At 34.2% G+C, this 12,971-nt stretch overlaps 1 protein-coding gene and 1 long non-coding RNA gene across 5 annotated transcripts in view; both read left to right on the forward strand.

Annotated features, from left to right (window-relative positions):
• The window catches only part of LOC128249867 (uncharacterized), a 9,155-nt gene extending 3,951 nt beyond the window's left edge, over nucleotides 1-5,204 (forward strand). The window contains exons 2-5 of the long non-coding RNA XR_008265996.1: nucleotides 282-369; nucleotides 2,982-3,020; nucleotides 4,573-4,611; nucleotides 5,124-5,204. This is a non-coding gene — a long non-coding RNA (uncharacterized LOC128249867). The remainder of the gene's footprint in view (nucleotides 1-281; nucleotides 370-2,981; nucleotides 3,021-4,572; nucleotides 4,612-5,123) is intronic.
• An 879-nt stretch (nucleotides 5,205-6,083) lies between these two features.
• Nucleotides 6,084-12,971, forward strand: part of LOC128249866 (uncharacterized) — an 11,761-nt gene continuing 4,873 nt past the window's right edge. For 2 of the 4 annotated variants that reach the window (XM_052974408.1, XM_052974410.1), the window contains exon 1: nucleotides 12,576-12,714. In XM_052974408.1, the coding sequence (XP_052830368.1) occupies nucleotides 12,678-12,714 (37 nt within the window). In that variant the 5' untranslated portion in view covers nucleotides 12,576-12,677. Of the gene's footprint in view, nucleotides 6,388-8,947; nucleotides 9,048-9,979; nucleotides 10,068-10,332; nucleotides 10,372-10,629; nucleotides 10,699-11,235; nucleotides 11,275-11,851; nucleotides 12,715-12,971 lie in introns of those variants that run through there. The other 2 variants (XR_008265995.1, XR_008265994.1) reach the window with 2 other exon arrangements.

Raw genomic sequence — 12,971 nt, forward strand, 5'->3', positions numbered from 1 at the left:
ACATATATATATATATATATATATATATATATATATGTATAGGATACCCTGACGGATACACGCTACTACATTTCCTTTGCATTTTACTGAATAAAAAATCACCATTATAGAATTTAATTCTTCCTTATGAGCGACAGAATAAATTACTTGATAACAAGGCATAACACTTCATAAATTAACTTCATATAGAAGAGATTTCATTTCTGATATTAAAAATATTTTGCAAAACATGACGTTTTTCTGTATTTAAGTTTTTGATTTCTACTTATAATGTTTTGCAGTCAGTTTGAAGAACAGAATATATGTTTGAACACATTACACCCAAAATGTAATGAATATTTCAATCTATTACATAAAATCAAGTGTAAGGTAAGATAACTTGTTATTATTGGTCTTACGAAATTTAATGTGTTATTGAACTAAATTATGCACCATATTTAGTATTCTTAATTTGTACTCTTTCTATGTATCACACACAATCACACATTCAGTGCTAAGTTGATGCGGTAGTTGAAAATCATAAATATTTTGGCAATATAAAAATGGTTTCATTTTATCTAATGTTTGCAACAAAAGAACAATCACCGGGACTTTTCTGCACCTCAGTATTTTGAATTTAAACATCAGATGACCGGTTTATCATTTTTTGTTTTTACGCCACGTCTAATTTTCCTTTGTAACCTTTATTTATCTCATAGTAGGTAACAACTCTGTACAGAAAAAGTGCACCACTGATGTGGAACTGAAAAAACGGTTGGTCCTAAAGCTGGCACTAAAATCGCCATTAAAGAGAAACTGCATAAACAGAATCACGTCGGGGTCACCAGTTTGTAATAATTCGACCGTGCAAACCAAAGGAGATGGCGACGTAGACGGAAAGGCTCCTTTTAACGATGTCGCACGGTCGAACACAAAATAAGATATATAACATAGACGGCTCGTCGTGAGAGATACGAGCCATAGTGCCGGTAAAAGAACATAGTAGGACAGACAACCGATATATATATAGAGAGAGAGAGTAAGTTTATTAACATAGTGAAACTGTTTGTGTCTGTGTGTGCGTGCATGCGGCAAATAAGAATAACACAGTAGATAAGTCAGGCCTTCGTGTACAAGAGAATGTATACAACAATGTGAAATAACAGACCGTCGTATAAGCAATAGTGTGTGTACAATATGTGCGTGTACAAGTGCGTGTGTGAGAGGAACACAGAACAAAGAAAGAGTGTCTGTAACATAGACTGTAAAAAGTCTTCAAACACTGAGATAGAGAAAACCAGTTCGTATACGAGTTACACAAGATTTAGAATGTAGCAGAGCTGTGGTATCACAATATGTGCGTTGAGCGTCGAATGCTGTGACCGTTTACCTGATACGGAATATTCTAGCTGGTTAGTTCTGACTGTTGCTCGTGGTGGAAATAATCCACACAAACAGTGTCGATATAAAACTAAGCGTGCTGATATTGGTGCTGGCGACGACATTGTGGTAGTCAGTAGATTGGTGGTGAAGACGTTGGCGCTGGAACTGGCTGTAGCTGTGTTCTGTATGTGTGGTCAGCGACCAGACCTGTGAGAAATCTGGAATCGAAGACGACTGCCGTCGTTGGATAGGGCTTATTTATAGTTGAAATACCGCTCACCGGAAACCCAGAAAAACTCTCTCTCACGTGACCTTATCTGAAGGCCACGATTGGACGTAATGCACCCTTAGCAAGCAGAACATGGGGACAATTGCTGTGCAAATAAGAACCAATCAGGATGGTGGATAGAAGGGTCCAAGGCAGCCGAAGGCTAGATGTTAGCTGCTTCGTTATCATTTATGATTGAATGTCCGAGAGAGAGGTTTCACTACACAATCATTACATATATTTTGCGAGAAACGTTTCGTATAAATCACACAACGGATGTTGGCTAATGCTTGATTAAACTTAAAAGTCATGTAAAGTAAATTTTCTTGTATTTGTGGAACGGCAATATTTGGGAATACTAATATATTTCCATAAGTAATAATATATATATTGAAAAAAAAGCTATCTTACAATGAATGAAAATTCCGCTGTAACTCTGATAAAGTCGTTTTCTAAATAATGAAGGGTGGGCATTTTATGAATTTCGACGTTGTTTCCTCATAAGTTACATTTTGTTAATTACAATTATGATGACGAAAAGACAACTTCTAAGACGGATATGGACCCTATTATATCTAATATACTAAACGATTACATAGTGGAAGGCGATTTTGATTAATATTTTTATAAAATAATGAATGGAATATATTTTCAATAAAGAATGTTAGGAATGTTGCTCTCCTGTCTATGGAGATTATCATACTTAATATTAATTTTCTCTCAAATTATTTGTAGTTATATCATTAAAGCCTATGAGGCGTGAAATATTCCCCGTCCCCACATTTTTCACACCATATTTCCAAATGAACCTGAATTTTACGATCCGAAATATAGCTGGAGAAATATGTATGCACACAATGTACTCAGTTTCTCTGCAACTTAGAGGAAGGAAATTCACACGGTGTAATGTAGCTTAGAGGATACTTTCACCACCGAAGAAAGCGATTTTTACAAATTCCTATAAAATTATTATTGAATCTAAACGTATTTGAGTATTTGTAGCAATTTCATAAAACAATAAACATCATATAGAAAGTTCTGGGAAAACAATTTCAAGTGCTTTCCTCCCTTGTAATTAGGGGCATTAGACACAAGTTAACGAAATTATTTCTATTCTTTGGCTTTATAATTCCTCAGCAGCCCCCATCTTCAGAATATGAAACGATACTGGAATCAACATTATTTTGGTTAATGCTTGATTGAACTTCTAGTTCTTATGAAGATACGTTGCAAGAACATTTCTATTGCCAGAAGTGTAAAGAAAGACGTTATAATGCTATCTAGTGTGATTTTAAATATCGCATTCAATAACTATTGCCTCTTACTGATTAGTAATAATCTTTTGTTTCAGCATTCCCCAAATAAACAGGCTCAATCGAGAAAACAAGTGGTATGTAATACCGTTTCGCTTAATGATTTCCTGGGATTGTATAGTGGTGCATCTTCAATAAGCTAATATTATAATCACTGTAACGGAGCGAGCTGGCAGAATGGTTAGCACGCCGAGCGAAATGCTTAGCAGTATTTCGTCTGTTGTTACGTTCTGAGTTCAAATTCCGCCGAGGTCGACAATGCGTTTCATCCTTTCGGGGTCGTCTAAATAACTACCAGTTACGCACCGGGGTCGATTTAATCGCTTTGTCTGTTTTTGTTTGTCTCCACTATGTTTAGCCCCTTGTGGTGAATAAAGAAATAAATATTGTCATCTCTATATTGATAATTATTTTCACAGTAACAGCTGGTCAACTGAATGTTAAAATTACTACAGCTGCATCAACGATCTCCCTCCAGGTGCTCTTCTGTTGCTCGCTAGATTATATTTTCATATTAGATTCCATATTTATGTAATGCTTGTAGTGGGCTACATCTAAATTTACTTTTAGTTCACGGTAATAAAGTAATGTCTTGTGGAAAATGTTTCGAATATTGAGGGAGAGGAATTTCAGAAAGTTCCCACACCTCAATCTCTTTCCTGACAATTTTCAAAGAAAGTGCTATTTCTTAATGAAAATGTCAAGAAATACCTTTCAAACGTCGTAGAATATGGTCACATGAATTTAACAGAACCTACGAGTGGCTAATATTTCACATGGCTTGACTGTATTTTCCCGTACCTTTTGATAACTTAATAACATTTATAATGACGAAAATTTGACTTTTGCAAACCATATGATCGCTCGCTGCTATGTTTAGCTTGCCAAAAACTAAGAAAAGGTTAGCCGCTTCTGGGTTTGTTTGACTTTAATAGGCTAAGACCTCCATGAAATCATGTAAGAAAAATATGTTTTAAAATAAATGCTTGAATTGTTCTATCCACGGAGAGTTCAGTGAGAGAGTTTAGAATATAGTTCGAAGTATGATAGTAGGCTAGGTTATCTGAAATCATTTGTGAGAAATTTCATTAATAAATATGTAATATTCGGGAATTTATGACAACAAATTCGATTGTAGGTATAACAAACCAAAGAAAGGAAATTAATACCGCTTCTTTCTTCAGCCTTATATTTCTTCAACATCTCATTATAATGGGCGTTATGTCCGTTTGTCTGTTTGTGTCTTTTTCACGGTCAAACGAATGGCCCAATGGTTATGGTGTTTTTCGGGACTACGAAGGAGGTATCAGGAAAATGTGAAAAAGCATGATTATTGAGTGGAAATTGAGGATAACTGTTCAGTTTAGGGCCGTAAATAAAGTAAAATAAAAAAAATTAAAGGGGAGATAATTATTAAAAGAAGCAAAGGGAAATAGCTCAACTTCTTAGTATAACGGGCGTTATGAGCGTCTGGTCGTCCGCCAATCTGGATATGTATTGGGGCAACATTTACATTTCGAGAAGCATAGAAAGAGATGTTAAAAAACGTTATCTCACAGTGAATTAATATGTCCTGTTGTATTATTTAGCTGTTGTAACTAACTCACGATATAGATGTTTTTCTTTCAGTACTCTACACCAATTAGATCCTCAATTACCCGAAATAAGGTATGTAATACCGTTACGTTTACTGATTTGATTGCATATTAGTTTACCTTCCGTAAGCTAACACTATCAATAGATTAATATGTACTGATAGAGCCAGACCTCATCAACAAAATGTTAAAATCCCTACGATGGCAAACGTTTTACTAAAATACTCGATTAGCCACACATATCTAAATATTTCCTCGAAATTATCTAAATGATATGATTCTTCTCTGCATATTATAGATATAACCAACCAATACAATAAGGTTGATAAATAAGTTAAAGTTGTTCAATATATTAAGATCGATCATGTCATTAATATTTGTAACATTTTGATATACAGATTTTAATAAATATTAAAGCGAAGACGTTGAAGTTAATAAGATAACGATGATTGTACACTTGCATTAACAAATCTATTGGGAATTATTTAACCAATATAACTGAAATATTTGCAATAAATTATATCGATCAATTTGCATGAAAATCTCCCGACCATAATTATTTCAATAACGTTCTATTTTTCGCAGGTTAGAAGCGAATTAATACTGGCTACAGCAGTTGTTTGTAAATTAATTTATTAATTATTTCAATAAAAAACAATAAAAACATCTTGTTTTAAATTTTTATTCATTATTTGCATATCGTAGTCATTTTAATGCACGTTTTATGGGTCCAAAACTTGAAGTTTTACAAATGCATTCCGAATTATAAATGCCTACTCCTTCATATTTTACATGGAAAATCTGCGTTGTTTGTTATGGTTTCGTTCATTATTTATCTAGTTTCCTTTATACCATTTATAATCTTTTAGCTCTTTTATTTTAACATATTCCCTACGTTAACACACACACACACACACACACACACACACACACACACACACACACACACACACACACACACACACACACACACACACACACACACACACTCACATAATATGAAGAGGGTTGGTTATAAGATCGGAATTAAATTCGATTTAAAAAGTGAAGCTATCGCCTTCAATTGAATACTAACGCAGGAAGTTTGTTTGAATTAGTTCACTTTGAAAACGTCATAAGAGATGGAAACTTAATGGAATTGGAACGACTAGGATACATATTTGCATACAGAAAAATGTGTTGCTGCTGCGGTAGAAACATGTTAGTCATTGTTATATATACTATAGAAAACTTGTGAATAAAATGTTTTGGATGTGAATAAAATATACATGTTTTGACTTTTAGTTCTAGCAATCCTGGTGCTAATTAGCGCACGTAAAAATTTCTAACAAGCCACCCTTATTATTTATAATATTCACTTTTACCATTTATGAAATCAGCGTATGATTTCCACGGTGATCTACTAAGCTGAAAAGGCGAATTGAGTTTAACCTAACGAGACCGACTGGCGAAATACCGCTGAGCATTTCGTCAAATAAATCTAAATGATGACATATATGTATGCGTGCCTGCATGTGTGTGTGTGAGATGAGAAGAAAACATATTTATATGTAGATAATTTATAATATTCGATGATCCTGTAATGGCAACGTGAAATAATAACGGTAATTGACCTTTCAATCGCCTTGCATTAAATCAGATTTTAACAAGAAGATAAAACCATAAAATTGTTCGATACATTTAAGAAACTTTCTTATCGTTCACAATTAAATGGATTTATCTTGATAATCCTAGTGAACATCTGTTACAGTGTTTACATAAGAACGCAAAGCAACGTAGATAGACGACGTTAGGTTTCAAAGAAAATAGACGATGAAAATATACATTTTCTTTCCATTTGTTCTTATTGGTAAGTACCCATACTATAATCCCTCTTTATATTCCTTATATATATATATATATATATGCATAAATATGTAATGTATTTACATGTATATATACATATATATATATACGTTGATTTCTGCCAGTTAAAAATTTATGTTATCCTTACTGTGTTATGTAGGCTGCTCTCCTCCCTAGGTTCACCTTAAATAAGACGTTTAACAACACGTCTATCGTACAACGATGACGTGTCTTGTGCATCGTAAATGGTCCCTCCCTCATGAGAAGTGATACTACAGAAAGAATGACAGCTAGGCTAAAAACCGCTCTATCTGGTTGTTTTATCTCCAGTTTATAGTTACGATGTGTGGAGGCGCAATGGCCCTGTGGTTAGGGCAGCGGACTCGCGGTTGTAGGATCGTGGTTTCGATTCCCAAAGCGGGCGTTGTGAGTGTTTATTGAGCGAAAACACCTAAAGATCCACGAGGCTCCGGCAGGGGATGGTGGCGAACCCTGCTGTATTCTTCCACCACAACTTTCTCTCACTCTTACTTCCTGTTTGTGTTGTGCCTGTAATTCAAAGGGTCAGCCTTGTCACACTGTGTCACACTGAATCTCCTCCGAGAACTACGCTAAGGGTACACGTGTCTGTGGAGTGCTCAGCCAATTGCACTTTAATTTCACGAGCAGGCTGTTCCGTTGATCGGATCAACTGGAACCCTCGACTCTATTGACTGTGAAACGATTTGCTCAAATCGATAAAACAGTGGAATAAGTTCACATTGTGCTCAATACATTTTTCCTGAAACGGGCGAAATGGGAAGATCATATTTACACTGCCTTGGTATACACGGAAACCATACTATGATTTAGAAACGACCCTTGGAGTAATACGAGTGTTAAATCGCTCAAGATGAATCGTGAACAGCTCTTTACAAATGACTGACAAGAGAGTCGTGCAGTGAGAAATCATCCTCCCGAGTCGATGTAAAAAATGAAATTAGTATTGCGCCAACTCATACCAGAAGGCCAATTTCAGTTCCCATTAATGTTTTAAAAGGGTATTTGTCGCCAAATTTCACCATGACATTTAATACTATCTACACCAACAATTGGTTTTCTTATTTAAAATTCTTATTGATTTTGAGACATCATCTAAAGTCGGTTCATTAGCCATATTATTGTTATACTTCCTATGCTTTGGATAATATCAATAACTACATTGAAAGACCTATTGAAAAGGTTTATATAGTGCTCAGCTCAACGTATGGACGGGATGTCAGTTAAGAGACATTTCTCCCCAACAGAATGAACTGGGGCTATTGCAGTTGTTCTGGGTCCACAAATGTCTTTAATGAAGTAGAAATTAAAACGTGTTTTGGGGGGTTTTATGATTTACAGTACATGTTGGGAATCCTACACTGGAAACACCACCATGAAATTACTCGCTTGAACCTAGTAACATATGCGCTCAGGCGCGTAAAAATAAAATCAAAGAACTAAACAGCTGCCAGATCCAAGACGTCAATGTATACGTGGGAGCCATTTTAATGCAATAGAGGCAATTGTTGAATCATGGAGGCCCTTCCTATCAAGGTACTGAGACCAGCTATAAACAACAGAACAGACGTACATACACTAGTGTGGTTTCTATAGCATCACCAGTCCGTACATGACATCATTCTCTGCAGATACCTGAGCAACATTTCCTACTTCTCACTTTTTTTAACTGTCTTGAAGAAGAGTTACAGACCTGAAATATACAAACATAAGGTAAAATCACAACTTTGTTTAGAGCTTGTTTCTTTTTGTAGTTTATATCTTCACGCATTGTTCCGTCATTATCAAACAAATCACCAGTTCTACTGTGCGAGAATTCGCACAAAAGTACACATGTGTATAACTTTAAATTAAAATGTGCGTGTATGGACGTGCATGTCCTTATGCTTGTTTGCATATATAGCTACGTACAATTATTAGATTAGCTATATAGTCGTGTCGCACTTAAAATTGGGTGAGCAACAAATAATTCGTCGCAATAATATATCCGCTCATTATTGACAACGTAATCTCGTTTGTTCTGCAAATTGTTGTTCCTTTGGACGTAATATTCTTCTACTTTTAGATGTGTCAATCAATACCGCTTTTAAACTCTATACAATAATAAGCTGTTTTCACTCCAAATAACATTTCAGTTATCTTCAAAACTTAAGAGTGTGATGGAACACGGTGACGAAAATATGGAACGTATTGAAAAATCTCCAAAGTTAGCGCAATAAGGTTTTCTTAGAATAACGTGAGCAATATGTTGTCATGTACTATCGCGTAAGAGCCTTAATGTTTTACGTTTCACCGACGATGGTCGCTTTTTCTGTGAATGTCTTGTGCTATGGTTACAATGGACGTCAATTTTCTCCACATTGAATATTTCACTTTGATTTACCAGTTCATCATAGGCATTGACAGACGATATATTACATTCTTCAAATAATTTACTGAACAATGTATTTTCCAAAAATGCTGCTTTTTGAATATTATAAATATATATTTAAAAGATCTGATATATTTTACTTTTTGAATTTCAGGCGCCGACATGGGAATCATTTGTCCACCAATGGCAAGACGACACTGTGATATTCCTGTATCCTTTTTCAAAAGTCTCCTCCACGATGAGTCGTTTTGCGAGTATATATACTTTTGCTCTTCGACTGTTGACTTTTTACTCAATAACTAAGCATACACTTTCTAACAAACATCTCGGTTAGCCCTTCCTTCTCGGCCTTAATATCTGTCTCTGGGCCTATTTCTCCCAAGTTATATACATTAATCTATATTCCTCAAGAATTAATACATTATGAAGAATGCCGCCAAAGCCTTTTCAAAATGTGCCTATATATTATGTATGTGTGTATGTGTGTTTGTGTATTTCTGTCAATGTGCGTGCACATATATCTATCTACCTGTATTGCGTGAGTGTGTGCATGTGTGTGTGTGCGTAACTGTGACTCGACAACTTATCAAGCTGGTGGACAACCTAGCCATATTGATCATATTCTCATCAGAAAATGTGATGAATGGATTCTCAAAAGCGCAAATCTGTTCCCCAGTGAAAGATGCACTGCTCTGCATAGGTTAGACATTGACGACTTTAGAATATATGCTTTCAGGGGCATACCCATCTGGAAAAGAAAGATCTGGAAGCTTAAGGATCCTCTGGATAGCTACAGATTTAGAGGCGGCCTACTTGAATAATTTACCGAGAAGGAGGATAGGTTACAGACATGTCACTCGATGGATAATTGGACGTCTCTACGCGACAACATACTGAAGGCTAAGACCAAGTTTGTGGCTAATCCAAAGTCTCAACCAGTCGTAGCGTGGCATGGCCGCGGAATATTGTAGGTGGAAGCACCATTAAAGCAAAGAATCTGACTTGGAAAGACTGGAAGGCTGTAATTCTCTGTACGATAAGACATATATAAAAAACATAGCATACACATTTATGAAGTAATTCACTGTGTGAGATGTCTGCTTAGATACAAAAAATGCTTTGAAAATATATGAAACACGTATGTGCTTAATTTTTCACAATTTTCTAAAATACGATTACTTTTCAGTGAATATCGAGCAAGCGCTAAATGTTTGCATGCAATACACGACCATTGTAATATATATTTCATACATGCCTATCAGCATAAGTGTAAGGTAAGACAATATTTATATTGAACTCATTATTAGAAGTCATGCCTTGTGGATTAAATTCAATAGCAGATTTTTTTTTTAAAATTCATGTTGCTAATTCATATGGAATCATTGACAATAGGATGTATTCAATATTGTATGCAGTTATGGCAGCGAAAGCTGATTAGGTAATTATATTGAAACTGAAACGCAAGATTTCTCCCCGTTCATAAACAAATCGTTTCTAATCTCTCGTAGCTAACTTAATATTTCGATGCTTTTCTTCCAGGACATTGAAACATATCCAGGCTACCCCATGCAAAATATGGTAATTATTCGCATTAGTTGTAAAGATTTAATATCACCGACTTTGTATATTATTTCAAAGAAATGAACATTTTTTGAAGGAAGTTTTCACACATATCTTTTTAGATTGTGTAGATAACGATTTCATTAGAATCATTGTGAAAATCTTTTCAAATAATTTCAAGGAGAATTTTCTGGTGGGATATACGCCCTGACATGTTTCATCATAAAATTCAAAATGGGGTGTGTTTTAATGATAATTTAAACATGTATCTTTCAGATGGTGTGAATTATATCAGACGTTAACGTGAATAAAAAAAAACATGGATTGACATGTAACGTATCTCAGGTTTGTTTTCCCAATATTTTGAGAATAATTTGCATTTATGTTGAGGAAAAACTTTAATTGTGAGGTTAACGTGAGCCAAGCTACTTCTAGCATATTAAACGACCTGGTAGAGGATGAACAAATATTTAGCTTATTAAGAGGAAAACGATAGAGGTAGAGAAGGAGATATTAAAGCTGCTATAAATAATTGAAAAAATACTATTCAAAATTTAGTACAGCATTGTACCTTCCATTATTTAAACATTCTATTCAAAGAATTTCGGGAAACGGTAAAATAGCCCACATATACGTTTAGCCTAGTTGTAATGGAATCATCACAAAAACTAAGGATACAACGTTGAGCTCCACAAAATATCGGCCGTTTCAAATTTGTTGATATTAACTTCCAGTATAATCGCAATAACACCATTTGCCAAAACGTAATTGCTCTATATGTTCTAGATGTACCTACATTGACGTTAAAAAGAGCTATCATATGTGAATTAACTTGCAGTGTTGAATTAACTTTAACTCCGTATATTAATTCTTTACTTTCAGAACTCTGTGCAACTGAACGCAAAACACATCAGAAATAATGTATGTAATATCATTACGACTAATGATTTAGTATCACTGCGATTGCATATTAATGTACTTTCAATTAGCTAACACTGTTACTGAATTTCTACTAATTGATACAGTTAAAGCTCAATGGCTATACCAATAGTGTTCGAGTCATTTCCAACAATTTAGGCCATTTCATATTAACAGAATACTTATAATCCTCATAGTGAATGTGATACGGCGTTATGTCCAGTATATAAAATATGGTTTCCAAACTGCTGTTTTAATTATAATGCCGCTTTTGAATAGTATAATATTGTTTGAGTAATATATCACTTGCATAGTTATAATACAGCTGCATTAATATAATGGTAAATGAATCACTTTGAAATTTCAAGGTCAATGAAGAAAATAATACTGGTAATAGTATCAACAAATATTCCGAGAACTGGTAACTATCATATAGTTACATTACCAAGACTATTTTTTTTTTTAGATATATTTAAGCACTAAGGCAGACACATTTACAGAAATTAACTCGGTACATTTGTATGAAAATTTCAACTCTACGTGTATGTGAATAACGTGTCATTTTGTTCTATTTTTACAGGTCGGAATGGAATTGGCATTTGCTTCTGCAGTTGCTAATAAATTTATATATTAAATATTGAAATAAATACAGGTTTAAAGACTTCCGTGTAATAACACTGTTTGTGCTATTTTGGTATTTACTTATTTATGTAACTATACTTTGAATGTCCAAAATTTAAAATTTTACGTAGACAACAAGGTCACAGGTTACTTCTCAATAACTTACAAACATTCACGTCCATTTCATTTCATTATTTTGAAGATTACGTTTCATATCAAACGTTTCATTTCCCCGTATAATAAAGAACATGTATCAGTTGTTTGAATACATTTGTAAAAAGGAATATAGATTTTATTACCAATTTGTAATTCCTACTTACTTCTCACCCGTCCTATATATATACATACATACATAAGTATGTATGCTTGTTCCTTTTTATCGCTTTCTATACATACTAATGTGTGTATAGGCACACATTTTTCATACATATACATTTGTGCATGTTTATCAATCCCACAATTACTTATTATTACTTCTAGATAAAAGATAAACGAAGTGATTTGATTAGAATTCTTCGAGGCAGCGCTCTAGTAATAACCAGAGATATAGGACTAAAACATTGTAAAAGATAAACTATTTTATGTTCGATAAATTATTGGTTTAAATCATATTTCACATCTAAACAAAACATGTCTGCATATGATCAGATTAGCTAAGTTTATTATACGTCGCAATTCATCAAATATATTTATTTATGATGTTGATACACATCTGTTACAATGGTTTCTTAAGCACTTAAACAATGCAACGTGGACATAAGTCTTAGTGTCAGTGAATAGAGACGATGAAAATTTATATCTACATTTCTTTACTCAGTGTTGGTAAGTTCCTATATTAGAACTCTGTAGAATTTCATAATCCAAAACTTTAGTTATCGATACCTCTTATTTTGTCCTTGTCTTTTTGTGTGATTCCACATACGGTCAAATATATACATGAAGAAATGGGAACAGGAAAGAAAAGAGAAATAAGGAAAAAAAAAGAACCAAAAAGCAGGGGTGTACTTTGATTGGGGAATGAAGAATGTCTGGTTATCGTTAAAATGGTCAAATATTTAATGGGAGAGAATAGAAGCGGA

Source organism: Octopus bimaculoides, chromosome 18, assembly GCF_001194135.2.
Source record: "Octopus bimaculoides isolate UCB-OBI-ISO-001 chromosome 18, ASM119413v2, whole genome shotgun sequence".
NCBI classification, from domain to species: domain Eukaryota; kingdom Metazoa; phylum Mollusca; class Cephalopoda; order Octopoda; family Octopodidae; genus Octopus; species Octopus bimaculoides.